Source organism: Branchiostoma lanceolatum, chromosome 1 (genome assembly GCF_035083965.1).
Source record: "Branchiostoma lanceolatum isolate klBraLanc5 chromosome 1, klBraLanc5.hap2, whole genome shotgun sequence".
NCBI classification, from domain to species: Eukaryota; Metazoa; Chordata; class Leptocardii; order Amphioxiformes; family Branchiostomatidae; genus Branchiostoma; species Branchiostoma lanceolatum.
The window spans coordinates 30062710-30081624 of NC_089722.1; the positions used below are offsets into that span (position 1 = coordinate 30062710).

Below are 18915 nucleotides of genomic sequence, written 5' to 3' on the forward strand. Positions count from 1 at the left end.
TGTACTTATTTGTAAAATGTATAATAGGCTCATTATAAAAGCTATCAATGTAATTATGTACATGGCACGCAATAAAACATAAAATTTGAAAAAGCACCATTGAATCATCAGCACTATGGTAATTAAGTGAAATAGAAGTTCATAACAGCTAAGGTTCTATCTAAAATGACTACCAAATGTCAAACAAATCAACAGCTACCTCATCCGTATTATTCTGGTTTCCGCATTTACAACATTTCTTCCTTATTTTCCTGGGTAATTTTGCTAAAATTCATGAAAATTCCCATAGTTTTGTGCCGAGGGGCGCCACTTTCCACGTCTGTGTTGTCTGAATGAAGTCGATACTGAACAATGGAGCATTTGCTACTGTAACAAAGAATCGCTGTTTTGCAAACAACATCAAGAGCCTCTGTTTACATCGGGGATAGAAGTTTAGTGGCGAGTGTTTTGCAAGAATCATCTTACCGCGCATAGGAGCCGCTGCACGGTATTTTCCATTTCAATGAACAGAAAAATTCGAATGCCGGGTTTGGAATCTATGAAGTCCTGTTCATAAGACAAAGGCCTTGTATATATTAAATGAATATTTAAAAATAACAAATATAAAATATTTCTTTATTTATTAATGAAAAAAAATGATATTCATAAATATGATATTGATAGATTAATATAATATCAATATATATTTTTGATATTCAATATCTAAAAAGAAAAAAAAAATCCATGCACGGACACGAACCCGGATCTACTGGGTCCGAAGTGCTTCGCGTTGCCAGATCGGCCAAGCTGCGGTACGTAACTAGTCACTCTGGACGTAATGCTATAACCTCACTATATGGTATCATTTATGCCGATTTTTGGTCGTTTTCTTGACGAAATCATTTTTTTTCTTCTGCAATCTTGTGGAATAGATGTAATATGGTCATTTTTCAGGATATCAAAGTCCGAAACCACAATGCAATGATATTTCCGAACAGTTGTAGCAGTTACATGCGGTCGCCCTCCTGTGTCACATGCAAATCTAGCCTGCCTGCCTTTTCGTGCTCTCTTGCCATATAAGGCAACGGCTATACAAGGATTTGGGAACGTATTGCCATATAAGGTCTTATTGTGTGCGACACAGTGTTGAACCAAGCTTCCCTGGTTCCTGCCTGCAAGGTAAAAGCCAGGACAATGCGTTCCGGCGCGCATGCGCCGAAACGCAAAAAAAAATCATGAAAACAGAAGGCTGGGGTGAAAACTTGCAACTGACCCTGTTCACCCCCTGAAATTGTATGCACCAAAGTACAAACATTCTGTTTTCCTGTTGATTTTCCAATCTAGCATTTTGAATTCTGTTAACCAAGAAATTGGTGTGGCCTAATGGTCCAATGTTGAATCTGAAACTGCAGGGTGGTGGCTCAGGCAGAGAGGATGGAGGACTGGAGTCCAATGTTAGTCTCCCTCAAACGACACTTTATCCAGTACCCAAAGAAAACCAGATACTGTAAGGATGGTGAGTACAGGTTTGGAGTATTGGGTCTTATATAGTGCTTTCAGGGTGTCAACGTAGAATTTTGGTCTCCAGTTTACACATTAGTGTTTCCTTTCTTTAGCAAGTTTTATCTCGAAATGTTAAACATTGACTGATGTTATGTTCCTTACAGAGGGCTGTCCAGTCGGCCACAACTCCACTGCAGCCCAGGGAAACTTCCTAGAGGCCATAAACATGTCTTTAAATGGTATGTACATGTATCTGACATTCTAAATCATAACATTCTCCTATGCAGAACCTTGTCAGGTTTCACTGTACTTTGTGGAGGGACTGTACACCCCAGTCCCCTAGCCAGCTGTCAGCCAATCAGAGAATCAGCTTTACCTAAAGAAAACATTTAGGTGATTCTCTCATTGGCTGACAGCATGCCCACAAAAGCGGTTTAGCAGAGCCTCTCCGAGGTATGAATACTGTATAGGCTGCAGCAGAGGCTCTGCATAGGAGAATGAATCATCATAGCTGCTTATAATAAAATTGACTTGATTTGATTTTTGATTTTATTTATTTGCACATATTAAAATCAGTTTCTAGTACATAATAGAACAGAACAAAAAATATACGTGATAGGGGAAGAAAAGGTCATCCCCCTCTACCTTAACAAAAAAATAACATAAATCTAACAATTTATAGCATGATTATAGTAGTAAGTGATAGCAATATGACAACAAATCAGATAATGATAATAATAGCAAAATGCTAACAAAAAAATAATTGATTGCATATAAATATTGTATATTGAATCATAGTCCAATTTACTTTTATAACCTAGCATTATCAATCTGCACCAACAAAGAGGAATAGCACATTAAGAGCGTGAATCTGAAAATCAGTGTTTTTTGTCAGCACCACTCTTGTTTCTTTTCCACAGTGTTTGAGAAACATTTCATCGCCAGGAACTTCGACCGTACAGGACAAATCACGGTATTGATCACGCCGGGCGCGGGCGTTTTTGAGGTGGATCGGGAACTGACCAACATCACCAAGCAACGGATGATTGACAACGGGATTGGCAGCGACCTGGTGTGCCTAGCAGAGCAGCCTTTACATGCAGTACCTCTCTTTAAGGTTAGGGGGAGCTTTAAGAGTAGTACTTCAGAATTTTGCTAATGTGGCATATGCTAGCAAACTTGAGTGTTGTTTAGTGATATTATGACTAAGTATTTACCAAATTATGTTAGATAGACTTTTGTGTAATATTTTCCGTCCACGAATCTAAGAAATGAATTAATTTCTTATCTTTTTTCCATATATTCACAGTTCCACAACAAGTCAGCTGAGAACTATCTTGGAGACGACTACAACATCCCTCATTGGATCAACCACAGGTGAGTACAGCACACCCCCGGCATGTTTAGAATAGTCAAGGAATAGTGGAATCACCTGATGATAGATATCACTTGTTTACTGCAAGTATTACTAAATGGAACTCTAGGGGGGCTTAAGAGTTGAGCCAAAGGGCTATCAAATAGGCATAGACCCAAATCGGAGAGTAACAAACAAGCAAGTTTAAAGAACTGGAAGGCCAGATACACATAATACATTGTCAGACTGGTTCCTTTTTGCTGTATCATTGTATACTGCGGATGTAATATGGGAACTTAAGGATTGCAATAAGCATATGCTTTACTTTGGGAATTGTAATATTCTACCCATAATGTCTTATACTCCACTGCCATGCACTACTGTAACGATAGTTTATGATTCTGTTACTACTGTCACTACTACTGTAAGAAGTAGATAAAAATCATGGCCTTTGAGGGTCTTTGGGGGAAAATTCATGGAATTGCTGTTTCTGTTTGCTGATTCTTATTTGTGCTTATGTGGCACCATCCAACTTGCTGCTTAACACTGTATTTCCTATGTCATTAGTAATACATCAAAATGTAGGCTTGGTTACCTTTTGAATTTTAAAAGTTTTACTCATGGATGCTTAAAGTGCTCAAATTCTTGCAAGTTGCAGCTTCTTGAAAGAAAAGAGGTTTGCTCTCACGGAGGATGCCATTGCAGAAAGTGTTTAATTTTCTAAAACATAACTTATCCCCTTGTAAAGCAGATAGATGAACATGTAAGTCTCGTAAAATCATGCCTCATGTCAGTCAGTAGCCATCCCTTTTCTGTTCAACTTTCCTCTTTTCTCTTTACTGTGTTCTGTTCATCACTTTTGTTGCTCTCCCATAAGCTATTTTTCCCTTAAGCTTCCTGCTTGGCTGCCCACATGTTCCTCCACTCTTTAACCACTCTAAACTTGGGACACACAGTAGTCTCCTGACTTCATTCGCTAAGGCCCCTTTACTAATCTAGAATGTCTTTGTTTGTGCCTCTGTGCTGCTTTACTGGTTACTGTAGCAGGTTTCCGTAAGTGTAGAGACCTTTCTTACCTTCTGATCTTGAACTCTGACCTTTGTTCCACCTTTGACCTCCTGCATGTCCCAAGACCCTCTGGAATTATCTGTACTGCATTTTGTATGGTTTGTCCCGTTTTGTCTTCCTTTTTTTCCTCGATTTTGTATACGGCAAAAATCCTAGACCCTATCTTGACAGTTCTTTGGGATTTTTAAAGTTACAGGTCAAACTTTGGCCTCCCTGTGGCAATGAACACAAACTTCAAGTTCAACTTCAAGTTGCAGAAGGTTGCAAAAGGGTAACAGGTGTTTAGATGTATCTTCTCAGAAATCTCTAATGTGCTGTTAACGAATTGTGTGCTAACTTTTTGTAGTGTATCAACAGCAACTTCTCTTCCCGTAACCAGACAGGTTTTTGTTTTCAGCCTGAGGAAGGTGTGACAGCAGTACAGTTGGGTAAGTGGTGATGGTACAGTGATTTGAGAATGCTTGTTTGATGTGTTGAATGTTGAGGGTGCGTTTGTATGACTTAACTGCAGCTTCTACGCCCCCAAGAGCACAGAGAGTGGATCGATGGGCTTTGTGCCGAGAATCAAGATGGCAGAAACCAAGGTAACAGGAACTGATTATCTAGATTGTATTACAACTCTGCATATTAACCTTCTCCCTGCTGGCATGAAATTTATCATTAGGCAGCAGGGAGAAGGTTAAGCAAGACCTATTATTGAATAAAAAAGACTCTTTTTACACAACCAAGAGATTTATTCCACCGACGTTTCGGTCACCATCTGTCACCTTCTTCAAGGCAATTCTGACTGTTCACATAGCAATGCAGCACAGGTGTTGCTGCTTATACATAATGAGATGCATTCCCAAACGCAAAGTATTTACATACAAAATGTATGAACAATCACAGGGATATTAAGGAACAAAAAGTGTTTGGTTTTTCTGTCCATTGTCCTGAAAAAAGGAGCCTTCAGTAGACAATTTAGACAAGATTGACTGTACAATTACTGTGCTTGTTTAACGCTGTATCAAGTTAGTGTGCAAATGTTTACAGTCTGCATACCATAAAAACTTCATGTAAAAATTGTTGCTCCACAGCCTGACTGGAAGGGTTGCAAGGATGGAGAGCTCAACGGTAACACACAATCTTGTAACTCTTGAAATTGTGCTTTCTAAAAAAAAAGTACAATTTTAATTATCGAAATGTTTCAGCTCTCTACTAAGTACTGCAAATCCTTTCAATTTCTGATATTGTTACATGAACCAATACAAGTTTAACTAATATCAGGTTTTTCATTCCATAGGTCTATACCAAATGAGAAATCCCACCACCTCCAGCAGCACTGAAGATGCTCTAAGCACCATGGTAGACTATGATGAGTACGACGCCCAGGTCTTCAAGAACCCTGCAAGGAGCCTTGGAACAAGGTGGGGAGAAGATGTGTCTAATTTTTGTCAAGCTAACTTTAATTTATTAGTGTGTAGGTACAATGTATATTTAGTGCCAGGTGGTGCTAGTTAGAACAGGTAAACTGTCCTTAAGACCTGTGAAAGGGTTCATTATTTTTTAAGTTTTAGTATCATATACCCAGTAGCCAGGCTGTGTGGACCAATCATAAGCCTCCATTTCTATTGGTTACGCTTCGCTCTTGTGGTTTATTTGGTTGTTATAGGCCTTATGTCATTTGTTTTGGTCATTAACCCTTAATTGTTTTATAGAGAATTATCACCCTCAGACTTGAATTGGTTTATTTTGACAGTTTCCCGAGGACTTATGGGAAGGGCTTGATGCGCCACTCATCGGACGACATGCTCGAGGCCAAGGCTCATGCTCAACTACGGGGGCGCAGTCGCCATGCTTCCGACGACCATCGCAACCTCACCGTCAGCTCCAGTGTTCGACAGGTGATGTTTTTACACTCAACCAGCCCAGTGATACCACTTTGTTCTGCATGCAAAGACAGGGATAGTGAAAATCATGAAGGCATATCTTATTATCTTTTTGATAATAACTTTGATATGATTTTCTAAAATTTGAACTTAGTTGATAGTGTGATTGCAAATTATGAAACAGGTCTGCATGCCAGTTTTTTATGCAAAAGCATGAAATAAAATACCCATAGGCTTAACCAATAATTTTCTACATCCAACAAAAGATCAGTACTTAAGATGCATGATTAGATCGAATATGGGTAGTATGTACATTGCATGCTTTACACTATGTTTTGGTGCCGTCGTATTGAGTTTATCCATGGCACTTTGATTAACATACTCATAACCGTAGGAAAGGCAGCGACATATGTCAGAGGACCTCCGTCTCAGAATCAAACTGTTGAAGGTAACATCGTCGGCTCAGAGTCGATCTCTGCAAGCGCAGAACAGAACCTTCTCTGCCCTGTCGCCAGAATCCTTGCTTGGTATAGCATTTAGGAGCCTTGTGGAGAAGTTGCCTGGTATCCATTCTATTCTAGCTCCGGCTTGCTCTTTCGATTGTTTCTAGTCAGAAATAGTCTGGCATCCATTTGTAGAGAAACAATTGGCATTTGAATATTCACCGAAAATAAAGGCAAGGGTTCTGACTGGTGCAGAGTAACACAGTCCTCGTAACGGCATGGTATCAGGATGAGAATAGGTATTCTGAAGTTTGATCCCTGTTACACTGCTTCTGAGAATTATTTGATTCCAGAATAATACAGGAAGTAAGGACCAAATATTTAGATGAAGATGGGGGCCAGACTAGTCTGCGCTGAAGAGACTGTTTGAGAAAACTGGAGCTAGAATTATAGGAAGGATTTTAGGCTACTGTGAAAAGGCATAAAAGGTCTGGTGTAATTGTGTCTCTAAATATAACCAGTGCATGGACACAGCAAATTACTTCTTGCTGATTTTTTTTGTCTGCTGGGATACAATGCTTCTTCAGATTTGAAGAGATTATTGTTTCCACATTTTTATTTATTAAGCACTCAAGCTTAAAGGTGATGAAACAGGAATTGTTTGGTCACATTCTCCATAAAGTTACATTATGTCAAAACTTTAATTCCATCAACTCCTCTCTCCTTGCACCACTGCTGGGAAACCATTTGCATGGCTATCTAGGGGTTAGCACATGGTGGCTTTCACCCTATTTTGCTTTGTACATGTAAGACATAAACGATAAAGGTGGGTTTTATTAAAATGTTTACGTTAATGTTTGTAAGTTTTGATTTCTGATACCTTTGACGAAAATGCATGGACAGATGATCCATATACGTTCAAGTATTTGTATATTTTTACCTTGGTTTATACAATGTGCACAGGGTGTTATAGAATGTCCTCTTTTCCCCCTACTGCAAAATGAAGTCCCCGGAAACTTAAAGGAATGTACTCTACCAAGTTGTACGTTTACGTGTTTGTGTCAGAGGGAGTTGACATTTGTCACCTGGACAAATGACCCATCAACGTTCAAGTATTTGATTATGTATTCCTGCATCAAAATATCCAATGTACAAAGGCCAGACTGTGGCCTCTTTCCCCCTTCTGCAAAATTAGATGAATTTACAGTATTACATGTAGCAATAGGTGTACGGAGTGGCACATGTACATTGTACATGTCTAGATCTGTCTCAGAAAGATTCAACACAAAGTTAAGGGAGCACACCCCAGTTTATTTGGGGTTTCAATTGGAGGCTGCGCACCCTCCAGTCTAGGTACTGTCTCTTCCAGGGAAGTATTCCGAAGTAAATCAACTGTGTATGGGATGAAAGCATATCCCTTCCGCTACAGGACCAGCTGAGTTCTGTTTCTTCTACCTCTCTGATTTTGGTAAATCAGGAGACAAAAACATAATTTTCACGTCAAAAATGATGGTCAAATTTTGGCACTTTTGTGTAGGATAAAACTCGTAGAAAAAAATTTCTGGGTAGAAACGACTGATGTTGTCAGAAAGAGCAAAACCTAGCGTACAGTCGAGCCAATTATAAAGAAAATTCTAGTACTTAGATTTCTTTAATCATCCACGGCGCGAGGCATGTCAGCATGACCCACAGAACGCAACAAAGGTCAATCCCGGGCCAAGGGACATTTCACCATCAACGCGGATGGATATCCGGAAGCAAGGCTCAGATCGAAACGAAATTTTCACCCAAAACACACCAATTCATACGCTTTTCAGCCATGCTAGTATCTAATATCAGTTCGAAGCACATTATGAGAAATCTAAACTCAAACCCAGCCCCTCGAAACCCTTTCGTCACTTTTTTGTCGGGCACTTCCGTGGACCCCGGTCGCGGAAGAACTGGGGTGTGCACCGTTAACGTCTTTTGTTGTGTCTCCAGATGCAGTCCAGCCTTGCTATCAAGATCCCTCCCAGTGTCCCCCGTAAGGACAGTATGCAGGCTAGCTCACTGGGATCCTTACACAACTTCCAGGTCACAGGTCAGACCATATCTCCCTCCGCTTATTTCTATTTACGAAGTTAAAGCATTTTTTTGTTACTCCTCTGGAGTGGAGTCAAAAGTACCGTATTTCAATGACAGAAAAACTTTGCACACAAAAAAACACTAATATGAAAGAAAGGGGTTGTCTGGAAAATTTTGATTTGACTTTTGAGTTCTTTTGGTCCTCATCAGTGAAATTGTTTGTTTGTTTGTTTGTTTTGTTTGTTAACTAGTGCAGTAAGTACAGGCCACACCACACTGATAGGTTTGATCCACTCACACTGGCTTGGACCCCTACTCTTTCCAATAAGTGTGGTGGGGTCATTAACAGACTCGATGTGTGTCTCTCCTCAAACACAACACCTCCACTTAACATTCCATCCAAGAGGATGTCCAAATTAGACATGTTTTGATTGCCTTTCCAGTTGTTTGGGGGCTCATTTACTACTACTTTGCCCCCGATGGGGTTATTTGGGGGTACAGATGATGATGATGATCAGTGAATTTGATATACTGTTTTTCCGTTCTGCTACAGACCATGAAGAGGAAACCAAGCGGTTCGTGGTAGGCAGCGCTTCCCCGACGGATCGCTCAAAGCTCTTTCCGGCCAGCGCATTCCCCAAGGTTCCCACGCGGAAGAGAGCGCTCATTAATCCGTTTGCGCCCTCGCGGCTGCTGGTGAGACTAACGTCCAATCGCAGGAGGTGGACGCACACATTCCCACTGGGTAAGAGTGGATTATCTATAACCTTCAGTCTGCTAAGGTAACCGTTTGTATTTTGTTTTGACATATAGAATTTTATTTGGTCTAGTACTTGCCATTCACTTTTGTCTCCACCTGACTGAATATAACATGTCTTGCCCTGTATATGCTAGGCCTTCTTGGAAATCAACTTTTATCAGTTGAAGTTGCAACCCAGCTGTCTTGAGATGAAATAAATAAATAGATAAATGGGGTTAGGCGGCAGGGAGAAGGTTAAAAGAAAAGTCATTAATACTAAGAGTAATATAAAGCAAACTAAAGATTATTGAGTAATTGAAATGTGAAAAATAGAAGTTGAAAGCAGCCTGGTATTCCAGAAAGACTAACAGTAACTGTTTAAAAAAATCTAACTTAAAGGCTTTTCTCCAAGCATTGAAACAAATTCTTATCATTTACAAATCTTTGCTATTCACTACTACCAGGACCCACAGGGGAGGCCATGCAACATCACCATCACAAGAAGTCCCCTGTTCCCGAGGAACTGGCCGTTGCCATGGATGCGACCTCTCCGCCCTCCAAGGGCATGTTAGATGCCAACATGGCGGCTGTGGAGGCTAGAAAGCAGGCAGGCTTGCTGAGGTATGGGATGTTCCATGTTACAAGTTTGTGCAGAGACATTCATTCTAAAATTATCCATGGATAAAATGAGAAATGTACAAAATATGAAAACAAAGATTATCAAAACAATGGGCATAGGCATAGAACTTAAAAACAATGTAACTTTAAAAGCTAAGGTAAAGACTTAGACGTTTTTCTTCTATATTATATCATAACTGTAATCTGATGAAATGTAATAGACCTAGTGTACTCTATTGATTACATGTACGTGTTGAGTATATTATGCTACCAATTCATTTACCGCAAAATACTTTCCTTATAACCATAATCTGCAAGTATTTTATAGCAGTTTGTTTGATATCATTGGTAGCTGACCTGGAGTTAAGTATTTTTTTCTATGTGTATTTGCTGACATGACTGTGGCATCAAATAATTGAGAGATTGATGGGTCCCGAGTTCTATATCCTGACATCCCTGGCTAGATGTAGTGTGTCCTTAGGAAAGGCACTTAACACAACTTTCCTCACTCCACTCCGGTATAAAAATGGTTCCCGATTTCGGTTTGGGAGATAAAAGGCGATGGAAAGAGAAGGATTGGCTCCGCCTTCTAATACTATGCCCTAGACACAGTGGATAATAACCCACTACCCCTACAGACTCACAAGGCTATGAGACTACCTTTTTTTCCTTACCGACATGTTGTGATATTACCTTAGTGAGGAGACAGTTGAGAATCTGCACAAGTCTGCGAGCCTGTCCAGTTTGGGGAGTGACCAGGGCGGGGGGCTGCGCAGGGTGGACTCAGCCGGCAGCGTGTCCAGTGTCATCAACACCTACGAGATGTCAGGTGACAAACACAGACACTCACATTATCAAAAACATGTTCAGTTACAACTGCCCAAGAGGACCACTAGGGGGACTGATAAAATCTGGTCTATGTGGACAGGTGGTCACTATAGACAGGATTCTCAATGCTTGTGTCAATGGGGAAAATAGTGACCACAAAAAAACTTTTTTTTCTTCATAAATCATAAATTGTGGACACATAAGTTAACCATGATGAGTAGTATATTAGATCTAAGTTTCTTTGAATTTGTACATTGTTGTCATTTTAAATGAATCAGTGTTGAATTTTCGTTTTAGAAATGCATCTGTCTTTTATTTAATGTTATAATTTCATAGTTTATCCTAATGGCTTTGTTTCAGGGCAAGGTAAGAAATATATCTAACGGTTTGAATATTAACCACCAACTGTCGTTTGAGCCCTAATGTTGTGTAGAGTTGTGTTATTTCTGGTTGTTGTGAGAAGCTTTTTTAGTGTGCAAACCTTTCAACTATCTTTCCAACAACCCCAGTTCTAAAAGACATGATTATAAACTACTCTAAATTATGGGCATTTTTTTGCCATGTCGTTAACCAAGGTGATTACGTATTTGTTTTTTCCTTGATTTCTACTTACTAAACTCTTCCTTGGTGCTTTTTTCTCCCATTAACAACACTACTAAATACATAATGGACTGGAGGGTGTCTGAACTCACTACTCTCTTCAGTAGTTTCAGCTCAGCAGAGATACTACATTGTATTCGTGCATGAACTTACCAATCAGTAATGTATATGTATTATGGTAAGAGATAGCCTAGTAAGGATCAACAGCTAGCTGCTTTTGATTGTATGGGATGATACATTGTATGCTGTAAATGCATTTAACTTTGCAGGGATTTAATTTCATGATATAGAGAAAATGAAGTGTCTGCCATGGTTTTTACTTCGCGGTTCAAACAAGGTGGGTAGAAGACAAAATCAGTATTTTTATGATGGTTTTAAGTTTGTGGGGAAGAGGTCATTGTGAAAACCGCGAAAATTGAACCACCAGGAACTTAAATGCATTTACAGTATACACTATATACCTGGCAAACCAATTTGGTTGGCGTGCTAATCAAAGGGAAAAGGCCAGTCAGAGGTTGGGGTGTGGCAATTACACAACTTAAGTCTGTTATTACATTGAATCTATGACGTCATCACCATCATCATCCTTGTTATTACATTAATCATGATTATGTCATCCCACACAAAGAGGGCTTTTAAAATTTGTGGGAATCGGGGTCGTGTGATTTTGACTTCAAAATCAACTTTGCAATGTGATTCTATGAAAATTCAATCATGCAAGGAGCATGAATAAGCTCATTTTCATCACTAATGTTGCAAGCAAATGATAGTAAGAACTAATGCAACCACTGCACATGGCATCTAAGCTGCAGCAATACAGCAGGGTGGGTAGAACTCTAACTTAAGCCCCTGTCACACATCCAGGACCCTCCCACTTTCCTCCTGACCATTACCCAACCAAGGTCGGCGCAGGGTTGGGAGTAGCCTAGAATCCATCCCTCTAGTTTGCCCCTGAGAACACATCCAAGCAGAAGATGATTTTCCCATCTTTGATTTTTGTAAAGTCACAGTCAGATAGAGCAGACAATTTTTCAGGATTAATAGGCAACCTCACCAACCAACTCCCAACCTTAGATAGCTTTTCTCACCACTTACTCCTAACCATGGTCTGAAGAGGGTTGGAAGGCCATGGTTGGCTATGTGTGACAGGGGCTTGACTCCTAACTATGGTATAGAGAAGGTCAGGAGGCCATGGTAAGCTTAGCATGTACAGTATGTGTGACGGGCTATAGAGGCATTTCTGCTGAGCTGAAGCTACCATCTGTATCTGTTGACTAGGGAGGGGTGTCGGTGGAGTAACAGGCTATAGGAGGAGTGGGAGTAACCTGTCATGGCTGTGGGGGATGACTGGGGATCAGGAGTGGACCCCTGACCTACAGACAGGTAGTCTAGAATAAATAGAAGAAAGGGGCAGCCTCTCTTATATGCTACAGTCATATTTTGAAACTGGGGCCCAGTTTGTAGGTGCGAAGAATAAAAATAAAGTGTATATCAAGAAATATACACAATTTAAGCTCATGATTATTTTGTAAAACATGTTTTGTTGTCTTTTATATCATTCATCTTTCCCGAAAACTGCCCGGCTAGATACCAGTTTGAAAATGTGACCCTAGGCCACACCATTTTAATTTCTTGGTTAACAGAATTTAAAAAAAATACTAGATTGGAAAATCAACAGGAAAACATAATCTCAGAGGAAAATTTGTACTTTGGTGCACACAGTATCAGGGAGTGAACAGGGTCAGGTGCAAGTTTTCACCCCAGCCTTCTGTTTTCATGATTTTTTTTGCTGAAATTAAAAAAAGAAATCTGTTAACCAGGAAATTAAATTGGTGTGGCCCTGGCATTAATAAACACCCTTGCTCAAACTTCACAGGATCTGACGACAAACCTGCGAATTATTTCAAAGGGTTGAACAGTAGATCACTCCTAGTTGCTGGGAGAGTCAGACAGAAGTTTGTTGCATGGGTGTTTGGGATAGATGGCAGGCTTGTGTGGGGCATGGGTAGATTAACAGGCTTGCTTTTAGTTAATATTCTCTTCCTTCTCCTGCTCTGTCTCTTCCCTTTTTCTTATTTTGGACCCTTTCGATCCTGACGTTGATCTAGCCTCGATTCAGCAGAAAAATATGTAATCTGTTTGGATCATCGCAGAGATATTGGTATCTTGGAAAGATTAGTACATGTACAATGATATGCACTGTGTATGTAATAACTAATGCTACTAAGCAATGCAGGGCTCGAAAACTAATTTCTGGTGCACCTAGGCTAACTAAAAATATAGGTACACAAAAAATTGGGGTGCACAACATACATCTATGTGCATCACCGTACCCACAGTCAAACATTAGGTGCACAACTCCAATTTTGGGTGCACAAATTTCAAGGTGCATAATTATGCACCCAGTATTTCGAGCCCTGCAATGTATTTGCAATGAAGCCAAGGAAGAGTGAAAAATTATTATAATGATGAAACAAATGGACATGCCAGAAAAGAAATACCTAACACTACTGCTGACTTTTAACACACAAAAATAATGATCCATATTTAGTTACTTTCAATAGAAATATCAATGATGACATGATTTTGTTAGACATGTTAGCTTTAGTCCAATCCCCTTTTGGCAAAAAGCAACCATTAAGACTAAAGCTTAAGCTAGTGGCACCATATAGTAGAGTGGACTCATTCCTCTAGCTAACCGACATCTTTCGCACCGCAGTCATCCCCCAGTAAGACATCTGGAGCCGCATGGTTCTCATTTAGAACTCTTATTCAGCCAATCGTGGGCTGGAATAAAGTTCTAAATGAGAACCATACGGCTACAGCGTCTTTTCTGAAGATGTGTTGTGAGTGTGTACGGTTGGCTTGAGGTTGTCCACTACTATTGGCATCCACGCAATGTACAGGCATGAATTGCAGCTGTGTTTTGGAAGCATCAATCCACACTTTGTACCTGTATTATCTGCAAGGATGTTGTGTTTTGCAAACATTTCCTCCTGCAGGTGTCGACTGGAAGTCCCTGACCACGCCTGCCTGTCTGCCCATCACCACCGACTACTTCCCTGAGAAGCACAGTCTGGAGTACGACTATCTGGAGTCCAACTACGACCTGCTGGCCGACTTTGAAGACAGCATGGAGATGGAAAATATGTAGGTCGAGCTGATTGAAAAAAAAACTTTGCATGTCACATACATTAACACCCTGGCTTGTGTTTACACAATCTCTCACTGACTTGGGTCAATGATCCCCTCCCTCTGGGGCGGTAACTGTCGGGCCGGCTGCTAGGAGCGATTAAGGCAAGCTAATTAACACCCCTTTCCACTAGAGGCTGTGACTGTAGAGCAACAAAAGATTTGACAGATTGCTCAATAGATTTCATGGGTGAAGAACAAATTTGTGTTGGAGTCGAGAGAGGGTTGCATATAATTATACTATCGTAGTTTCTTGATTTGTTTTGGTCACCATTGCTTCAATATCTTAAAAGAATATCTGAGAAAGGAAAATTCATGTACTGAACATGTGGCTTTAAGAGTTATTGTACAGTAAGCATGTACAATAAATGAAGTTAACCTTGAGTATCATGAGATGGTCTAAGCCTCAAAGGTTTGTGTTTCAAACAGGGAGCAAGGAAATCGCACAAGGCAGACCCTCAACACACAGCAGGTCTTCACAGAGCTGATATCACAGAGACTCATGCAGGTAATTATTACAAAATGTCTAATAATAATTCTTCTTGGAGAAAAATTGGACAAACCAGTATCAACTTAACATGTATGATAATGTTCAATCTGTAGTCATACAAAATTTGTTAAAGATATCATCAACATGTTCAAATTAGAACATTATCAGAATGGGATACCAAACAATTACTTCAATGTGCTAAAGGTTAATAATTATGAATAATAATACCTTTTTTCTGCAGGGATTCCAACTGATAGTTTTGCCGAAGGACTCTCCCCTGTCAGTGCCACAAGGCCACACAACCCTCAGCAGCAGCCCCCGATTCAGTATATCACGCAGGAAGCACAGGAGTGAAGACCAGGTACTACTTTGTATAACCTATGGGGCCTTCTGAGGGAACTATTTCTCTTGCCATTGTTGTTTCTTACAGCAAATCTAGGAGGCTTTGAAAGGCATGACCTGGTTGGCTATGATACTCCTAATGTAAACTTCAATGGTAGGCGAGAAAATTATGATGGCTGTAAGATGAGTACTTGTATGTGTAGTAATCCTTGTGATACTGACTGAATATCTTGTCAATGATGGAATCCCAATCCCATTTTTGTCACTTATGGCCATTTTATTTCAGTATACGACAGGTGTATTTAGGAATTTCTTTTTACCAAAAGAGCAAGGGTACAGGTTTCATATGAACTGAAGAATGGATGGCAATTTTCAAATAGATAGGAATGGGAAGGGTGTGTGCAGTTTTATTCCATTTCCTTTTCTACACTAATCTTTACAAAGAAGAAACTGGCCAAGGATTATCAAAGAGAAGTACAATTATTTTTGAATTTGTCAAAGATATACATTTGTCCCGAAATCTACACAAGTACACTAGTCAAGTTTTTATCCTTCCAACCCTATAATCCCCCGTACTCAAATACCTGATACTTCAGGTCTTTCTCATTAATTTCTGTTTATGCATGTCTGTTGTTTGTGTGCCTCCCCCTGTCTTACAGCCCTCCCCTACTGGTCTTCACCCCTCCCCCGACCGGAGTGACCCCTACCACCTGGTACCGCCGGGAGCCCCTAATGTCCGGACACAGCTCACACCTATCAAGAGCCCCCCTCATCAGGGTGGCATAGTAAAGCCACCCAAAACCAGCACCCCTCTTGTACCGTCCCCCCTGCGAGGCTCGCACCCTCCCCTGCCAACCACCCCCCCTGGGAGCCCCGACCAGCCCGTCTTTACCTCCCCCTTATCCTCCACAGCCATGTCCCCAACTACCACGCACACCTCCCGTCGGCTGTCCCTGGCAACCTTCCTCACCCCATCGCCCAAGAAGAGTCGACGTTTCTCAACCCCTGCTGCTCCCTCCACCATCGTCGTGACCCCTGAACTTAAAACGCAGACCTCCCGCGCCCAGCTGTCCCAGAAATCCCCCGACTCCCCCACAACCAGTCTGGGCCGCCTGTCCCGCGATAGGTCCCCCTCTACGCTATCCCACTTGTCCATGTCCGGGGTGCTGGGCGGCAGCCCCACCCTGTCCCGCATGTGGATCTCACAGAAGAGAAATAGAGAGGAGGTACCCGGTCTACCCTGCTAGAAGTGATGAGAGTGTCAGATGTTTTTGAGCTGTGACAAGCAGTTTGCTGAGAAGCCTATAATATAAGAAAAGAATCGATCTTCATCATTAGTATAATAATTAGTCATTTCAAGCATCATTTCCAGAAACATTTGCATCAACATTTTTTATACATTCAATTCAACAGGCATTATTGGTAAATTTTTTAGAGACAAATTTGAATAATCTGTATCACATATTGTAATTAAAGCATCTAAAGAACACCAAAGCTCAATGCTGACCTCTCATGACATCTAGGTATTGTTTCTTCTCCAATTCCACCCGTTCAGTTTTGTATTCATCGCATTCTTGCTAATTCTGAAATCTACTAACCCTGTTCCATTCACACTATGTTGAGAACATGTTGTGTTGTGTACATGACTGTATTTCTTTTGTGAAGGGAATGGTGTAAGGACTTGGTAGTCCTACAAACTTGAACAGAAGTCCTATTGTCTGCTTTAAGAAAGAAAATGGTGAAAAGAGATCTACTAAGAGATATCCAGGTGTTGAAGACGGTCTCGATAATGTTTTTTTCTTCTTCAATGTGGCATTTTACGGGTACTCTGGACTCTGGAGAATTATGAGTTGATGTCACATGTTTGTGTTCACAATCTTCTGTGGTCTGTTGGACAAAGGAAGTTGTGATTTTGCCTGGAGGCCCAACTTTCCATCTCACTGCGCTGTTATTACTTCTGTCCCTCAGGATGAGTACTGGTTAAGTATGGGGAGGAACTTCCACAAGGTGGTGGCAAGCCGCAGTCGACAGTCTTGTATCATCCACGTCACCAAGTACAAACCCAGGTACGATAAATGTCACACAGTAGCTACATAGAGAAAGATTGCCATTTGAACATTCGCCTATAATATAGGCAAGATTTTGGATTGGCTACAAATCACACGATCCTTGTAACAGCATAGTGAAAGTGTTCAAACAGGCATTCGGAAGCTTGACTGCTTTTGAGAAATATTACATTCCCATGATAATGCAGGGTGTAAGGACCAAACAGTTAAATGGGGATGGGGCCAGATTATTCTGTTGGGAAGTGATCAGAGGAGCAAACTAGAACTAGAAATTAGAATAGAAAAAATTAGAATAGGATTGATTCCAGGCTAGGGTGTCACAAAAGGCTGCCCTGTTGTTCCCACCCAGACATCCTTCGCACACCAACCCGTGGGGGTACCGGTTCCGGTTGTGGCCAGTTTACCAGCAGGTGTACGACCCGGCCAGGACAGAGTTTCAGCATGACAACCTGGAGAACTACAACTGGAACTACCTGGACAACTACATCTGCAGCTCAGGGGGAGATGACTTCGACCTCATGGATGTAAGTAGACATGCAAGAGTTATTTGTTTGTTCGTTTAGACCCTTGTAGTGCCTAGTGGTATATAGGGCAGCAAGTTTCCTTGCTGTTTCAGTAGCAGGGTATATTTTTACAGGGAGGAATGCTAGCCCTTCCCCTCTGACATGCCGCCCGTTGTGTCCTTGGGAAAGGCACTTAACTGTTGTTAACATGACTTTCTTCACTCCAACCTGGTGTACAAATGGGTACCTGACTTCGGTTGACTTCGGTGGTGGAAGAAGAGGGATGGGCTCCACCTTCCAATACCGTTCCCTAGATAACCCACTGCTCCTACGGTCTCAAAAAGGCTATGGGACTATACCTTTACCCTTTACCTATATGAAGAAAGACAACATACTAAGTTCCCTTCATATTCCCGACAGTCCTTGAAGTTCTGGCGGACGAGATTCCTCCTCCTGCCAGCCATGTCTGCGAGCACCAAGCAGCTGTCGGAGAGCCAGGACACGACCTTTGACATCTACCCCGACCGGACAGCGGAGGAGCAGCAGCAGATGATGGACGGGTTCCTCCGCTTCATGGAGATCGTCAACAGGATACGCAGGCCAGCCAGCAACAGGAAACAAAAGGTATTGTGGGACGATTAAATCACTTCCTGTTGCAGGATAGAGCAACTACTGTAACAGTGTGTGTGTGTGTGTGTGTGTACATTGCTTTTCTGATTGTTGTACAAAGAAGTTATTGCTGATCATTTGTCAAACGTTTTACGCTTTCTAGAACCATGACTTACTGATATAAATGCTAACATTCTCGGCAGCTTGCTATTGTTGTAACACCTTTACTAACTACAAAATGTCACACTTTTGCTAACCTTATTATAAGTCACCCAAATGGAAGGTTGTGTTGTGTTGTCATTAATATTTTCTTGCTACTGATATAATTAATATTGATACAGCAGGCCTATGATTGTCTTCAACATGCAGTAGTAACCCATGCTTGATCAACTCTTGAACCCCATATTCTCTGGCTACAAAATGTGGCAAAACTTTGTCCTTTCAAACCCTCATGTACTGCTCAGCTCTTAAACTTGACTTTACTGATTATCCTTTCTCTCTACCTAGCTTAATCTTTCTGCCGACAACTCAAGATTTAATACCTGTTGACATTTTGCTCAAAGATACGTTGTATCCCTATTCAAGTACATGTAGCTACATGTAACCAGCACTACAATGCTATCTGTTGTTATGATCCTTTAACTGACTG

At 41.0% G+C, this 18915-nt stretch overlaps 1 protein-coding gene across 7 annotated transcripts in view; it reads left to right on the plus strand.

Moving 5' to 3' along the window:
• LOC136447981 (GATOR1 complex protein DEPDC5-like) overlaps nt 1–18915 on the plus strand; it is a 34832-nt gene that overhangs the window by 7322 nt on the left and 8595 nt on the right. For 3 of the 7 annotated variants that reach the window (XM_066447143.1, XM_066447163.1, XM_066447161.1), the window contains 21 exons: nt 1392–1495; nt 1647–1721; nt 2403–2599; nt 2792–2859; nt 4416–4488; nt 4981–5017; nt 5187–5310; nt 5643–5787; nt 6167–6220; nt 8196–8295; nt 8833–9024; nt 9483–9634; nt 10330–10465; nt 12343–12447; nt 14067–14214; nt 14686–14764; nt 14988–15107; nt 15748–16314; nt 17057–17154; nt 17504–17678; nt 18078–18281. In XM_066447143.1, the coding sequence (XP_066303240.1) occupies nt 1392–1495; nt 1647–1721; nt 2403–2599; nt 2792–2859; nt 4416–4488; nt 4981–5017; nt 5187–5310; nt 5643–5787; nt 6167–6220; nt 8196–8295; nt 8833–9024; nt 9483–9634; nt 10330–10465; nt 12343–12447; nt 14067–14214; nt 14686–14764; nt 14988–15107; nt 15748–16314; nt 17057–17154; nt 17504–17678; nt 18078–18281 (2953 nt within the window). Of the gene's footprint in view, nt 1–1391; nt 1496–1646; nt 1722–2402; nt 2600–2791; nt 2860–4415; nt 4489–4980; nt 5018–5186; nt 5311–5642; nt 5788–6166; nt 6221–8195; nt 8296–8832; nt 9025–9482; nt 9640–10329; nt 10466–12342; nt 12448–14066; nt 14215–14685; nt 14765–14987; nt 15108–15747; nt 16315–17056; nt 17155–17503; nt 17679–18077; nt 18282–18915 lie in introns of all 7 variants that reach the window. The other 4 variants (XM_066447153.1, XM_066447164.1, XM_066447162.1 and 1 more) reach the window with 4 other exon arrangements.